Source organism: Sminthopsis crassicaudata, chromosome 2 (assembly GCF_048593235.1).
Source record: "Sminthopsis crassicaudata isolate SCR6 chromosome 2, ASM4859323v1, whole genome shotgun sequence".
Lineage (NCBI taxonomy): Eukaryota > Metazoa > Chordata > Mammalia > Dasyuromorphia > Dasyuridae > Sminthopsis > Sminthopsis crassicaudata.
Genome location: NC_133618.1, coordinates 165,813,425 through 165,830,654, shown reverse-complemented (window position 1 = coordinate 165,830,654; position 17,230 = coordinate 165,813,425). Strand labels below are relative to the sequence as shown.

The following is a 17,230-nucleotide window of genomic DNA, read 5'->3' as shown; positions in this document are numbered from 1 at the left end:
GGGAATACAAAGAAAATCAAGAACAGATACTCCAAATTAATCTCTTGTCCTTTTTTGACAAGATTATTAAATTTGTAGGTGGGGGAAATATTGTGGTCACACCTAGATTTGGCAATACTTTTGACAAAGCATTTCATACTGTTACATACTTGATGAGTAAGTGAAGAGAGAAAATTAGACAATCAAATGTATTAGAAATTAGATGGATGGCTAAATGGAAATAGGAAAATAAGAAACAGATTTTTTGGTGGGGGGAGGGGAGAAGAAAGTGGTTTAAATCACTTTGTCAGTTGCTACTAACAGTAATATTATGCTGGAAACTTATTGGTTAAATGAGCTGTTCACTGGATATTTTTCCATCGCCTCAAACTCAGTAGATCCCAAACCAAATTTATAATCTCCTATTCCCACGCAAGCCAGCTTCTTCACACAATTTTCTTGTCATTGTCAATGGAACTATGAGTTCTCAAGTTACCCAGGCTCAAAACCTTTGAATCATCTTTGACTCATATCTCTTTCTATCTCCCCTTATCCAACCAATCAAAAGTTATATATCAATTTTTTCCTTAAAATGTTTCATATCCTACAGATGAATTCCACTGCCACTACCCTACTCTGTAGCCTTATCTCCTCTAGCCCTTAACAGCTGTTTAGCTTGTCTCAGACTCTAGTCTCCTTCCAATCCTACCTCACATTCATTCTACAGCCAATTGTATTTAAGTAAATTTGGAAATTCTTAAATGATCTCATATAGTGAATGGAGTTTAATGGGGAGACGTTACTTTGGAAAGTCTCTGTTGGAGTATCCTAGGAATTCTTGTAATGGTCAACATTTTTAATCATTTCATTAGATAAATGGAAAGATTGCATACTAATCAAATTTCAATATTGGAATAGATCTAATTGAGTGAAATTTATAGAGAAAGATATATAAAATCTTGTACTTGGGTTAAAAATCAACTTTGCAACTACAAAACAGGGATAGCATGATCAGAAAGCAATTTGAAAAACATTTAGGTACTTCAGTGGACTTCAGATTTCATTAGATTGGAAGCTTCTTGAGGGCAGAGACTATCTTTTTCCTCTTTTTTATATTTCTAGTGTTTAGTACAGTGCCTGTTACATAGTAGGTGCTTAATATTTTCTGATTGATTGAAATATATAACCAGTATGATATGGCATGCAGTAAACCTATTATAATCCTAGTTTATACTGAACAGAATCATACTTTGAATGAGAGAGGTGAGAGCCCTTTTGAATTTGTGCTGATTAGATCATGTGTAGAGTATTATGCTTAGTCCTGGACAGCATATCTTTTAGAAAGGACATTGACAAACTGAAAAGTACAAAGTGAGACAGTCTCTGAGATCCCTTCCAATTCTGAGATTTTTATGAGTCTATAAAATACTAATTTTTCCATATAGTTTACTTGCTCAGACCTATTTTTTACTGAATCAAGCCTAAAATTCTTAATCTTAGTCTATATTATCTTACTCTACTTATCTAACCTTATTTCCCCTAGAAAAGTTATATTTATAATGGATAGAAGGTGAGGTTTGGAACCAAGAAGACTAGATCCAAATTCTACCTATGGAATTTATTAGTTATGTGATGCTGAGCAAATCATTTGACCTTTGTGTGTCTCAAACAATTTACTAGAATTTAATTACAAATCATTTATGGGTTGTGATCTACATTATGGTGGAAGGAGTTTCCACAACAGGAGTTTCTCAAGCTAACAAAATCACAAATTCTTTTTATGTTCATATATTTTCTATTACAGTACCAGCTGAAACCAGCCAGGCTGGTCTCAATGACCCCTGAAATTCCCAGGCCTTCTGTTATGTTTTCTTGACCTGGAATATCTTGCTTTTCTCAATCTGGATATATAACTTAATTATTATTCAAGACCTAGCTCCAATTCTAGTTTCCTACACTGACTTTTCTGAGTATTCTAGCACTCACAAATATCTCCCTTTTCTGAAAGTTTATGGGCAAAGGAAAAATACTGGGGGGCAAAGGAAAAATACTGGGAGGCAGGGAGCTAGGAAAATATGGACAAGAAGATAGTAAATAAGATCTTTAAGATTGTTGAATAGGGCAGGCATCCAATATAAATAATGGCAGAGAAAGTAAAAAAAAAATTACCTCAGTGACTCAAGATTAAGTAGAGATGGGAATAACTAGGAACAATCAGAATAAGAGATGGGAGAAAAGAAATACTTTTCTTATATTTTCCCTCCAACTTATGGTGGATTTAGATGCTATTATATGATTGATTTAAAGACTAGTAAAAATTAAACAAAATAAAGAGAAGTTAATTAGATACCCTAGGAGGCATGAAATGAAAGGACAGTTGCAAAATAGAGGAAATCAATATACATTCATTTACAACAGAGATTTTTTTTTTCATTTTATTATTGTATTCCCCAGCACATGGCTGGGTACCTTGCCCATAGTAGTTGCTTAATAAATCTTTGTTATATTGGATTGGATTAAACTGGATTTATAATTTTCTTCCCCAAGTATCACACAATTATCATGCTGCTTCTTAAGTATAGTTTCTATGATCATTCCTTTTCTTTTTCTAATCCTTTTCAAGAAAACATGCTTTAGAAGAGGCCTTGAACTTATTTCCATTTTTTTATCTCACTACTTCCCACAGTTATAAAAATAAAAGTTCAATAAAGCAGAGAAAGGTGAGAGCCACCCACATTTTACTCTGACTTGAAGGATCATTCAAGATCCTATTAGTATTATAGTGAGAGCTTCTCTTAAGTGATAGGACAATGCCTGCTGACATGGCTATGGCTCTTCCTCCTGTGTTACATGCCCTGGCCTTTCTACTTCCCCTCTCTAGGCCTGGTAGGGGCCCAGACATTGTTACTAGGCAACAGCTTCCTGACTTTGAACTAATGGGAGATTGATGAGGAACTTGTCCCTTTCAACTTAAAAGGAAAGCTGGTATAGGGGTGAGTGGGCAGGGGGAAGACAAAAGCAGTAGATTTTCAGTTTTAGTTGGAGTTTGTGACAATTCAGAATGGGAACTACCCTATAAATAAAAGGAAAAAAAACCCAAACCTAATAGTAGATAGTCCAAATATTGGAATAATCTAATGTACAGATTTAGAAAATTGTAGTTTAGAGTAACATCTTATTACCAGAGTAACCTGGGTTCAGGGTACTCTGAGTCAACATTCACTCAAATCTTTGGCCCCCAAACTCCCATCCATATTTTTTTTTCTCTTTTCTCTATCATCTGCTGGTTACTGCATTAGTTCAAAGAAAGATGTTTTAGGAAATATCATAGTAAGAAAAAGAACAATAGAACATTTCCTCCATAAGTCTAGGGAACACTATTTCACAAATCCACACACCATTATTTGGGAGAATAAGATGAATAGAGATAATGAAAGAATGTTGCATATAGGGAAACTATATGATCAGGGCATAGGTGTGGAGGGGGCCAGCTCGTATCTCTGACACTCCATAAAACCAATGTTTTTTGGTGATATCACTGTCCTTCCTTTACCACCCTTTTTGCTGCCTCAAAAATCATTAGATTTGTTCTACTGGTCTCATTTGGTCTTGTGGTAATAGCTTACCTATTGGCCCATTGCTCTGATGGTCTAATGGCACTTTTCTGGGGATTGTTATGTGATGGTCTCATGGTGGACACACAGTCTCAGGTAAGTATTGCTTTGGTTGTTACAGGGTATGAAATCTTTTCTGGACTTTGGTCCTGGTATATACTCCTAATCTAATAACGTCATGCACATGTAAGCCATCTCAAGTCAACAAGCATAGATATGGTGATTACAGTTCTAGCCACTGTGCTAAATGATAGGAATACAAATACAAACAATAACAACAAAAATGACAGCCCATTCTGTACTCATAGATGAAGACTGCAGAAGTGTAGAAAACATGAAACACTACTTAGAGCTTTGCTTACCCTGATTTGTTTTCTCTATCTAGACAATGATCTGTCTTAATTCTGAGAACAAAAAGTAGAGAATCATAAGAGAAGCAAAATGAAGAAGACAAAGCATGAAAAGTTACCTTCAGCTTTACATTTTGATTGTGGTTACAAACTGAACATTAGTGAAGATGTATCCTTCTTTCAGTGGAGTGAAAGTTACTTGTAGCCAATAACCCTCTTAATTTTTTCTCTGTGTCCTAGAAGCTAGAACAGTGCTATGCTTAAGTGTTTATATTAAATGCTTCTTGAATTGAATTAAAATTTGGCCTGTTTCTTCATTCACAAATAGAATAGTATTATTTAGACTGCCTCCTTTTGGGATTGCTATGAAGATGCGCTTGTAAACCTTTAATTGCTTAAGAGCTGTTATTACTCCTTCAGAGAAAGAAAGCTCTGGACCTGTTACAGGTAGAACCCAGGATGGTGAAAATCAAAGTCAACTAATAATTTAGATTGATTCTTCTGGGATAATAAGATAATGATTAGGGATAGACTTGGGTTTTTTCCTCATATTTTTTAATTTGGAATTTTTAAAATACTGGGTAGAAAACATGTAGAATATCCCCTTAAGTCTACATACATATCTTTTGGCTACATTTTCTGTTTGTTTTGTTTTATAATGAGGCTACTCCCTCATTTTAGCAGAGTTTCTATTCAGGGGTTCTCAAACTATAGCCCGTGGGCCAGATGCAGCCTGCTGAGGACGTTTATACGGCCCACTAGGTTATGGCAAATGGGCTGAGGGATGGAGACAGAGTGTGAGTTTTTGTTTTTACTATAGTCCAGCCCTCCAACAGTCTGAGGGACAGTGAACTGGCTCCCTATTTAAAAAGTTTGAGGACCACTGGTTTATAGGATGGTAGGAGGGAAAACATCCCAAAATGTTTTAATGTGATTTACCCAATATTTCTAATAGGGTTGTATAGAAATATAATAGATATTGTATAGAAAAAAGTCATTATTTCACATATTCATGGAATCTTAAATATTACTTCTAAATGAGGCTTATGATTTACCAAAAAGAAAAAAGACCCAAAATTTTTCCCTAGGATCTTTCTTTCTTCCCTTATATACTCAGAATGTTTTCCTATGATTTAGGATGTTGTTACTTATTCTTTGTTTTTGAAGAGGACCAATGACATTGGGGGTAATGTTTTGACTTGCTCATGAATTGATTTAAGAGAGATAGAGCTGCATCAAGTTGCCAGCCTCTTCTCCTAAAAGTCATTGGAGTATAATATCAAGATGAAAGTCAGGATGACTAGTGATAGCCTAAGATGCAGGGGATAACTTTGTCAACTTTTATCTGAACAAGCTCTAAGCAGCCCATTCCATCTGGGGAAATCTTCATATCCTTGGGATAGATATTTCCTAACTTACCAATAGGTTTGAGGCCCATTGATTACCCTCAACTTGGTTTGGTCCTTAGTGTCGCTGCCACACATCCCATGGCCTCTTGGAGGCTCAGGGGAGAATTGAGGGATAAGAGGATTGAGATAGATATCAGAGATGGATGAGCAGTCCTCAAAAGGGTTTGACAAGTCCTCCTATCAGAAATGCTAGCCCTCCATATGGGATATAAAAGAGAGGGGATAGCAAATTACATTTTGCTCATTATTTTCATACAAATATAAGGGGAAAATTTCCTAAATGGGAGCTCTCCATGGTAAATATCTACTCATAAGATTGAAACAGGAGAGCTTCTGTTCAATGAAGAAAATTTCAGTATGTTGGACACCCAGTGTAGCTTATTTGTAATTATAGTACTATGTTGTACAATATAAATTGGGAAAAAGGTGAAAAGAGGGAGCTATGGAGTAAAGAAGAAGGAAGAACAAACTTAGGCATGAAGAAGTATCAGGTTCAGTGTCCAAGAAATCCAAATGTATTTCTGAGATCCAGAAGACTGAAAGATGTCTACAACCAAGCTTCCTGGATACATTATAAATTCATATTATCCAACCTCTGTAGGGTTTCATGTAATTAAATCAATCTTTGAATCCTCCTTAATTGATTTCTTATTTCCATCCCCTTTCATTCCAAACCTTTTCTTCCCTGCTCAAATCTCTCATATTTATTTCTCCTTCTCTCTCAGCCGGGGATCTTCCTCTTTTCTTATTAAAAATATTGAGGTTATTCAATGAAAACTCCCTTTTTTACTGTACTCTTCATGTTTTTCCCCATTAGATTATGAGTTTCTCAAGGGCAATGGCCATCTTTTGCCTTTTTTTGCAAATGATCAACATTTAGCACAGTGCTTGACATATATCAGGCACTTAATAAATGTTTAAGATTAACTAGAAACTCCTTAAAATCATCTTCCACTCTCTCCTCCTTTCCTCCAATCTCTCACAAAAGTGATCCTTCTGTGCACTGAGGTCAACCTCTCTACTCATTCCCCCTTCAATTATTCCTCCTCAGATCATCAGATCCTCCCTAATTTACTGGTTCTTTTCCTACCTTCCTAAAATATGACCCAAACTCCCCCATTCTAAAAACAAAAACAACAACAACAAAACCCCTGTATTAACCCTTCTATCTTCTCAAGTTATCATTTTATAGTTTTCCTTTCTTTCTCAACTAACCTTGAAAAAGCTGGAGTACTCATTACCTTCACTTCCTCTCATCTCACTAACTCTTCAAACTCTGAATTTATTACTTAATGTAGTCACTTAATTGAAACAGCTATCTTATCTTTAAAATACCAAATGATGCAATTGCCAAAAAACTAATGAATTTACCTCATTCCTCATCCTTTTAACCTATCTGCTGCAGTTAGCACTTTTTATTACCTACTCTTCCTGAATATTCTCTTGTCTTGATGCTGCTCTGCCCAGGTTTTCTTTTCTATCTGATAATTCTTTTTTTCATCTTCTTTACTGGCTTATCATCCATATCAGGACTCCTTATCAAGAGTTCTCCAAGGTTTTTTTCCGCCTCTATACTTTCACCTTCCATAGGTTTTAGTATCTTTGTACAGGTGACTCAGAGATCTACACATCCAGTCCCAGCCTCTCTCCCGAACTTTATTTTCAGATCATCTTTTTGCCTACTGGTAATTTCAAAACTAATAACCAGGGACAGCTAAGTGGCACAGTGAAGAGAGCATCAGCCCCAAAGTCAGGAGGACCTGAGTTCAAATGTGACCTCAGACACTTAACACACTTCCTAGCTGTGTGACCTTGGGCAAGGCACTTAACCTCAATTGCTTTAGCAAAAACAAAAACAAAACTAATATATCTAACATATCTAAAAATGAATTCATTATCTTTCACCCTAAACACCCCCCCTCTTCCAAATTTTTCTATTTGTCAAAGACACTATCATACTCTTTATTATTTTTGACTCCTCCATCTCACTATTTCAGTCCCTCCTCTACACTATTTTCAAAGAAATTTTCCTTAAACATAGATATCATGGTGTGATTCCTCTACTTAATAAACTCTAGTGGCTTTCTATGGTAACCACATTCAAATATAAACTAACCTATTTCCAACTTGGCTCTGATTTTTTATTGAAAACTTTTGGATGTCATCCCTCTTCCATATTCTGCAATCCCATCAAAATGACCCTTCTCTACATTTCTTACACAGAACACTATCTCTAATTATCTTGTTTTGTACTGGCCTTCAGCATTCCTAGAATGCTCTTCCCCCACAGTTTCTCTCTTCCTTTAAGACACAAAATAAGTACCATCTTATTTCTGCATTAAGCCTTACTGATCCCCCTAAATGTTAAAACCTTCCCTTCCAAACTAACCTTTACTTAACTCTCTATCTAATCTGTGTATTATATCTATATGTACATGTAATCTGTACAACATATTATGTTTTATATTTTATATTTATATTTTATATATTTATCTTCTACATATACCCTTGTTGTCTTCTACATTGGAATATAACCTTCTTGTGAATAAGAATTGTATCATTAATCCTGTATTTCCAGCACATAAAAATGTTCAGTTGATTCAATAAAATAGAGGTAAGGTTTACAGCTTGGTTACAGCAATGAAATAAAGAAATAGGTAGACTGATGTAGGGAAACATGAAGGATCCTGAAGATCCTGGAGCCAGGAGAACTTATGCCTGCTTTTTGATTTGCAAATCTCTAAACTGGCCATTGAGAATGTGCTGAGAGAAAGGAAATGACTGATAATATCTACACTCTAACCAATGAGGTATGTATGGTTTTCCTATTTTCTTAGAAGTTTTTTTTTTCTCTAATATTTTTATACCACTGACCACCTCAAACAGTATTACAGTTATCTGTACCCATTTGAATAGGGGGTAAAGAATGTTTCTATTCTTTGATTTTTTTCCCCTTATTTACATCGCTTTTTATATTGTATACTGTTGGATTGGTGATCTTGCCTGGTCTGGTAATAAAATATTGTATTGCATGGAGGTCTAGTCTGTGTTTTATAAAATTGATTATTCCCAAATTATCATATTAGAAGTGGGAAAAGTAGAGCAGGAAACTCCAAAGCCAGAGTTCTAGAAGACTTCAGGAAATCAATTGTTACATAATTGAAACCAGGGTAATATTTGTCAATGGCATTCTTAAGATGAAGTCACAAAATTATTTTTAATACGTGGCAATGGTGTAGGGTATTTCCAACTATTTTCTTTTGAGAATGGTGATGGAATTATATAGGTGAATTCTTATAGCCTAGACCTTTTTTTTTTTTTTTTTTTTTTTTTAGTGATATTTGGTAGGCTTACTTCTTCACCACTAGCTTTTTGTACCTATTTTCTGCCTATTTATCTACTTACAAAATCTTTAACAACCCAAACTAGTTGGGGGAAATTGTCTTATTGAATTGAATCAAATTGTTAAAGCGTGGGAAATAATATTAAAGAAGAAAACTAATTTTTTGAAGACAGAAATTTTTCAGGCAACTTAAGTTGAAGTTAGAAGAATTGTTATGTTTTGGCTAAAACTATTGAAAAGTACACACATGGGCACATGTACACCTTTAAGTCTATCTCTTTTTCACCCTATTTCCACTAGATTTTGCCCTTGGGATTTTGGAACTGTCTCTGCTTCTCAATGTTCATGTTTCTAAAGGCCTAATGAAACGTAATAACCTGCCCTAAGCTTTCCCCTTCATTTTATAAATACTCTTGAGGTCTTTTCTCTTCATTCTACTATTTTAGGGTTTTTACGCAGATGTTCTTGCTCTATTTATTGCTGAGAATGGATGTCACCTCTTTGTGCATTATTCTTACTTGTTCCTTTCCAAGAAAGGAATTGCAATACATTGACTATTGGTTTTGTAGTCTAACCTTTACCCCTCCCAGTGCTAGTTATGATGGGACCATAATCCATGAAGGTCTCATGTAAGTAATGAAGAACCTACTTTTTACTGTGATCTCAAGAATCATCCACATCTCTATCAACAGGAACAGGAGCTTCATCTTCTCCTGAGCAGTAGCACCTTGATGGCTACTGCTATTCCTCCTTCCTGTAGCACAGATAGACAAGAGACTGGCCCACAGGCTTTTTCTCCCTAGGTCTATGGGGGGGGGGGTCTAGGCATGTTGCTAAGCAACCATTTCCTGACTTCTGGGCCAATGGGATGCCAGGAAGGTACTTGCATCCTGGAATGAAAGCTGCTGCTTGAGTATGAGGTTCTCAGTATCAAACTTGCTTCTCCTCTGGCTGTAGTGTGTAGAAGGGTCACAAGTAGAAATTATTTTATGAGTGATGCCCTATATATCCAAATTCCAGTGTCTCCATGAACCTGCTTTCCATAGCTAATGGAAATTCCTTTTTTATTAAGTATAGGAATATTCATTAGCAGTAAAAACTGGGAAAAGAATAAAGAACAATGGATATGCCAGATTCAGAAGACTTGAGTTCAAATTATGATTTGCCCCTTACTATTTGTGTGATCTTAGGAAAATTACTTAATCTCTTTGAACTTTTAGTTTCCTTATTTGTAAATTGATAGGGTTAGATTGGACGCTCTTTAAAATCCCTTTCCAGTTCAAAATCTAGAATCCTATGATACCTTGATCTGAACATAATCTGCAATCCATTCTATCTGAGATATTAGATGAGAAGAGTAAACCGTGTTCTTCCTACTCTTCTCTAAATGGAAACTTTTATTCTCTTCTATAAGTTCATTTGCTGAGGTGTCCCTGGAACAAAGGATAAAGAAGTCAAAGCCAAAAATAACTTTGCCCTAGGACCTCCTTCCTATTCCAAATAGCCAGCTGGACATTTTATCTAACATTAGGGTGCCATCAGGGCAGGAGCAGAAACAAAAAAATGAATATAGATGTGTTTTTGTATATGCATATATATACATATCATACCCACATATCTACACATCATATATATGTATTTACTGCAAGTGGAGTGCTATTGTTTTTTCAAAAGTCATATCCTTTAATTTTTAAAAATAACATTAAATTTTTTTCCAATTACATGTAAAACAATTTTTATTAAAGTTTTTTATTTTCAGAACATATGGATAGATAATTTTCAACATTCACCCTTTTTCCCTCCCTCACCCCCATCCTCTCCCCTAGACAGCAAATAATCCAATATATGTTAAATGTTTATAATTCTTCCATACATATTTCCACAACTATCATGATGCACAAGAAAAATCAAATCAAAAAGGAAAAAAAATGAAAGAAAACAAAATACAAGCAAACAACAACAAAAAGAATTAAAATACTATATTGTGATCCATACTCAGCTTCCACAATCCTCTCTTGTGCAGATGGTTCTTTTCATCATAAGACCATTGAAACTGGCCTGAATCATCGCATTGTTGAAAAGAGCTACATTCATAAGAATTGATCATCGTATAATCTTGTTTTTGCTGTGTACAATGATCTCCTGCTCCCTTCACTTAACATCAGTTTATGTCTCTCCAGGCCTCTGTGAGATCATCCTGCTGATTGTTTCTTATAGAACAATACTATTCCATAACATTTATATACCATAACTTATTCAGCATTCTACAAATGATGAGCATCCACTCAGTTTTTTCAGTTTCTTGCCACTACAAAAAGGGCTGCTACAAACATTTTTGCACATATGGGTCCTTTTCTCTCTTTTAAGATCTCTTTGGGATACAGGCCCAGTAGAGCTACTGCTGAATCAAAGGATATGCACAGCTTGATAGCTCTTTGGGGATAGTTCCAATTGCTCTCCAGGATAGTTGGATCAGTTCACAACTCCACCAACAATGTATTAGTCTCCCAGTTTTCCCACATCCTCTGTAATATTAGTCATTATCTTTTCCTATCATCTTAGCCAATGTGAGAGGTGTGTAGTGGTACCTCAGAGTGGTCTTAATTTGCATTTCTCTGATCAATAATTATTTAGAGCACCATTCATATAACTAGGAATATCAATTTCTTCATCTGAAAATTGTTCATATGTTTTGACCATTTGTCAATTGGAGAATAACTTGAATTCTTATAAACTTGAGTCAGTTCTCTCTATATTTTAAAAATGAAGTCTTTATCAGAATCCTTTAATGTAAACATTTTCCCCCAGTTTATTGCTTTCCTTCTAATTTTGTCTGTATTGGTTTTGTTTGTATAAATACTAAAATCAATTCTTAACATTCATATTTAAAATGTTGATTTTAAAATTATCTCTTGCATTCCCCTCTCCTTGAGAAGGCAAGCAATTTGATACCCACCAAAAAAAAAAAAAGACAAGAAGAAGAATAAAGTAAAGTCTTTATTCAGTTCTTTCTCTGGAGTTAGATAGCATTTTTCATTAGCTTTTTTTTCTCAAATTGAATTCATTCTTCTGAACTCCTAAGTGTTTTCTTTGTCTATTCAACATCAATTTTTAGCATTGTTTGCATTAGAGTCAAAACAATATTTATTGATTTGACATTATTTGAGATTATATGAATTATCACAAAACAAAAACCAATTTCCTATTCTCTTTTTTTTTCCCCTGAGGCTGGGGTTAAGTGACTTGCCCAGGGTCACACAGCTAGGAAGTGTTAAGTGTCTGAGACCATATTTGAACTCTGGTCCTCCTGAATTCAAGGCTGGTGCTCTATTCACTGCGCTACCTAGCTGGCCTCCCTCCCCCCAATTTCCTATTCTCAAAGAAGAAACTTTAAGAAAGAACAGAATCACAGATTGTCAGAGCTGCCTCAGAGACCATCTAATTTAGCCAAAATAATAAAAATGAGCCCTTTAAAAATATACCCAATTAGCAGTGATGCCTCTTCCTCCCTCTCCTCAAAAAGGCCAATGAAACATTTTTCAAAATGTATAAGTTCAAAAAGGAATGTAGAAAAACAGGACAATTAAAAGTAAGTGTGGAATTTATTTTATATAAATTTTTAAAAAAGTATTTAGGTTAATGAAATGGAAACTCATAGCTTCATATTCTATTTTCTTTTTGTGTTTAAGTTTAAAATAATTTTTAATAGTAATTTTAAAAGCATACCAAATAAGTAATAATTTAGGTTTTACTTAAAGATCTTCAATGAGGGGGTTAGTAGCTAGTCCCTTCTACTTTTAAATAATCTCAATTATTAAGAAGGGCTTTCTTATATCAGACTTCTAATTTCTTCTTTCCTCTTTTCATTCCATTTAATCCCTTCATTTCTCCATCTGGGGCTAAGGAGAATTTTTTTTGTTCACTATTTGTTAATCATTGTACAAGTTTAGAAACTCTTTCTGTTAAAAATAATGAAATTGTGAGATATTTAATTTGTGGTTTATTGCTCTTTTTATTGAGCTTTGTTTTATTATACTTCATAGGTATCTTGGTTTTTGCTTTGTTTTTTAAACAAATTGAAGATTTGTGGCAACCCTGCATTGAGCAAATTTATTTTTTCCAGTAGCATGTGCTCACATTGTGTCTCAGTCATATTTGGTCTCTTAATATTTCAAATTTTTCATTATTATTTTATTTTTATAGTGGTGTGTGATCAGTGATCTTTGATGTTACAATTGCAATTGTTTTGGAGTGCTATGAACCATGCCCATATAAAACAGTAAGCTTAATTGTGTATGTTCTGACTGCTCCACTCAGGGACTGTTCCTTTACTCTTTCCATTTTCTCTGGCCTCCCTGTTCCCCGAAACACAACAATATTGTGCCAATTAACGGTGGCCAATTAAGAGCATGTGACTGATGACTTTGTGCAATTCTGCCTCTTTTAAATCCAGCTCATGAGCAAGTCAAGAATCACCCTATGAATTACTGGTCCTCTTTGAAAATTAAAGGTGAACAACAACTCAGAAAGTACTTTGAACCTGGGACGGCCTTATGTGAATTGGCAGAGTTCCCCCTCAGTTGGTACATATGGTCTAATAACCCCTATTGGGCCATCTACAAAAACTGCATTCTCCAGAAAAGGGTCAATTAATTGCTTCTCTTATGGTCTTAATAGAATCTCAGGACTTCCCATTAATTGCCATCCAATAAACTCAATTAGCCCGTTAGCAAAGATATTTACTAGAATGATCTAGTAAAAACAATTGGTACACATCTTCTCCTTCTTCCCTCATTTTTCTCCCCACCCCCATCTGTGATATTCTCTGACAAGAATATACAGATTCCAGGGGAAGTATGGACTTAGAATAAAATGGGAGTGAGAGGCACTGCATTTCCCTTTGGTGTAACTTTTTGCAAAGCTCCAAAGGTAATTGCCTTTAAAGAGTTCAAAGCTGCATTTCTCTCTAGGACAAAAGGTTATTTTACTTAAAGTTGACTTTATTGTTTGCTGTGATATGGGAGCCACCTGCCAATGGCTGCTGGAGGTTTAACTCAGACCTGGAGAATGGATCTCTTCATGTGAGAGGATTGTGATGATTCCAGACTGAGAGGCAGTTGCGTTCTCTGACTTCTCCCCTGGGAGGCAGTTACATCCTCTGACCTACATCCTCTTCCCTCTTGCCTCCAATTTATTTCATTCCCAGTCCACAAGCAACACCTGTGGCAGCAAAGGCTGCTTTGCAACTCCTTCAGATGTTATGATCCACATCTGTGGAGGCTTTCAGAGAACTGACCTGCCCCTTCACTTAGTCATGGTCCATAACAATTCCCCTTTTTTGTTTAGACTCGATTATTTTTCCCCCACAGGATGGTCTGTAAGTTTGTGCATTCGCTGTTATCTGAGTCTGCACACTGAGGAGTACAAACAGACTATTACCTCTGGATGGTTATAGCAGGTGTTGATCTTGTGAGATATCATGGAGGCAAACTTTCAAATGGAGAAGAGGACTAAAATCAAAATAGGCATTTAAGTCTCTCATTAGTCTCCTGGCTGGGCCTTTGATGTGTTGGTCCATTTGATTTACCCCAGCTAAAAAAATCTTACTAGGTCTCTTCTCCCTTTTCTTCCCCTTGGGTTACCAAAGGAACCCTGGGAAGACCCTACTCACGAAAAGCAGTCCAACACTGCTGGTTCTTCTTGTCCCTATTTGGGCGCCATATGTTATGATACAGGAGCCACCTGCCAGTAGCTGCTGGCGGTCTAAGTCAGACCTGTAGAATGGATCTCTTCATGTGAGAGGAGGAGGAGGATGATGATGATGATACAAGGAGACTGAGGGGCAGTTGCTGTTCTCTGACCTCTCTGACTGAGAGACTGTTTCATTGTCTGACCTATCTTCTCTTCCCTCTGCCTCCACTATATCTCATTCCCAGTCCACAAGCCACACCTATGTCAGTAAAGGCTGCTTTGCAACTCCTTCAGATGTTATGATCCATATCTGTGGAGGCTCTCAGAGAATTGAGCTGCCTCTTCACTTAGGCATGGTGCTTAACAATTCTTGAGCACTTTGTCATGTGAAGCTATATAATCTGTATTTATCTTCAGTATGCCTTCATTGTTTCCTTCTTCTGACCCTTCTTAGTTCAGTCTTTTTGATAACATGGTCAGATTTGGGGAAGGGGAGAGAGAAGGAGGAGAATAATATTCTCTCTTGGCTTAGTTTCTTCTTTATTGCCGCCTAATATATGCAAAAAGATTTGAACTCATCAAAGGTGCCAATTTTTGGACTCCAGATGAGATTTATATACCAAAGGGAAATTTTATGACCCTCACTACTATTTTACTCAAAGTTTGAGTTCATATTTCTCCTGGATTCTATTTATACTTTCAGAGAACGTGTCATTGGCTTGGGGTGGGAATGGGGGAGAAAAGGGAAGGGAAGATATATAACAATTTTAGTAAGGATCTCTCAGAGTCTGTGGTCCACCACAACTCTTGACTAGTCCATTTTCAAACTCAACCTGCTATTGAACTGAGTGCTCTTTTTCTACATTGCCTAAAAGGTGTGAGTTGATCTCAATCAATTACAAATTGTTACCTGTGTGATGGTAATCCTTTCAAATGGATTCTTTGATTCCTTTGCAAATTAACTGGTATATTTTTGGCAAAGTCCATAACTCCATATCCTGTGTCTTGGGGAAGTTCAAGCAATGTCTTTTTTCAGTGTCTTTTACAAAAAGAGTTTCAGAAACATTTATGTGGCACAGTTCATTAAAAAATGGTAAAATAACATTTATCCATATTTCCAAACACATGGTCATATAGATTAATAGACATATCATTTTACAAATTTCTAATAGGTTGCTGCCTGTCATAGTGCTTGCAAAAAAGATCTTTTATTCAAAGTAATAAGAAAAAAAATCAAGTTTCCTTCTTGAGAAAGAAAACCTAGTCCAAAGAGAGTTCCCAGATTATGACAGTTATTAGGAACCTGGAGGCAAGCCAAAAAAATTACCTTTCCCCCACCCCTACCCAACACTTCATGCTTAAGTGAGAAACCAAACTGTCCATGGTGAAAAATCTCCCCAGACTCTTTTTAGCATATAGGACAACTCAATTGAAGGCTTACACAAAATAATTCCAACTGTCCCTTTCTATACAAGGCTCAGCAAACTACATTCAGTGACACCTTACTTATGTAAAATGATGCTACAGAGGTCCAAACACATATTTCCTTTGAATTTCTTTAGTTCAGGCAAATGAAAATTCCCTAAAGATGCTTCCAAAACATGAGGGAAAATCTTTTTTTTTAATTAATTTTATAATTATAACATTTTTTGACAGTACATATGCATGGGTAATTTTTTTTTTTTACAACATTATCCCTTGTACTCCCTTCTGTTCCAAATTTTTCCCCTCCTTCCCTCCACCTCCTCCCCTAGATGGCAGGCATTCCCATGCATATTAAATATGTTAGAGTATATCCTAGGTACAATACATATGTGCAGAACCGAATTTTGTTGTTGTTGTTGTTATTGCAAAGGAAGAATTGGATTCAGAAAGTAAAAATAACCTGGGGAGAAAAACAAAAATATATATCTATCCATAAATATTCAAACAATCAAGAGTTATCTCAAAAAAGAACTTGTTTGACTTATAAGGAATCACAATCCAATTACATATTAAAGAAAAAAGTGCTGATTTTTCTCAACTATCCCTGAAAACTAGTATGTCTAACAATGAGAGTACCAGAAGATGAATCTTTCCATTAGTCTCTGAAAATAGAGGACCATAAAATTCTTTTGATTGATGTTCATACAGTATATATAATGCCCCTAATTTACACTTCACTTTCTAGAGGAAGACTGCTACATTACTCTGCTCATGAGGAATTGGGAGCTTCATATACTGTTGCTTATGAGCAGCCAACAAGTGGGTTTCCTATTGACAATCGATCAACTAGACTTAATTACTTTTCACAAAAACTATTTACTAACATGAGCCAGCAACAATAGCATAAAACATCTATCTACTCCTACCCTGGGAGTGCATTCTCCCTTTGCATGCATTTGTTTCCTAGAGATAGTGTGACGTATCTAAGAGTATGATGGTGAGTAAGATGTGTAGAGAAGACTCAAGGCCAAAGAGTAAGGTCATTAACTTCTGGTTACTAAAAATTCTTAAGCCCAATACCTGGCATTCTCTGCCTTAAGTGGATAAGCCTCTAAGACTATGTTTCTTTGGTTGAATAATTTGCTCTCAGTGTGTGTATGTCTCAGCTTCTGAGGCAGATACTGTCTCAATTGTGTTCTACTGGACTCTGAAACCTTTTCCAAGGTGGAGGTCAGATTGAAGGTCAATTCAATGTTTAAAACTCACAATTCCTGGTTACTAGAAGTCTTTCCCCCTATGTGCAGTTCTGCATCGGCTCAGATGGCATTGCTCTTATAATTCATGTATTACACTTTGTTTTTTGCAAAGGATCATAATCCTTGAAATTGCATCTTTTCTAGAACAGCTTATTTTCTGCAT

General features: G+C 35.8%; 1 protein-coding gene across 2 annotated transcripts in view; it reads right to left on the bottom strand.

The window, feature by feature from the left end:
• The window catches only part of SEL1L2 (SEL1L2 adaptor subunit of SYVN1 ubiquitin ligase), a 167,909-nt gene extending 158,411 nt beyond the window's left edge, over positions 1 to 9,498 (bottom strand). Inside the window, exon 1 of one of the 2 annotated variants that reach the window (XM_074287834.1) lies at positions 9,345 to 9,498. In XM_074287834.1, the coding sequence (XP_074143935.1) occupies positions 9,345 to 9,402 (58 nt within the window). In that variant the 5' untranslated portion in view covers positions 9,403 to 9,498. The remainder of the gene's footprint in view (positions 1 to 9,344) is intronic. The other variant, XM_074287833.1, reaches the window with a different exon arrangement.
• Between the last annotated feature and the right edge of the window lie 7,732 nt (positions 9,499 to 17,230).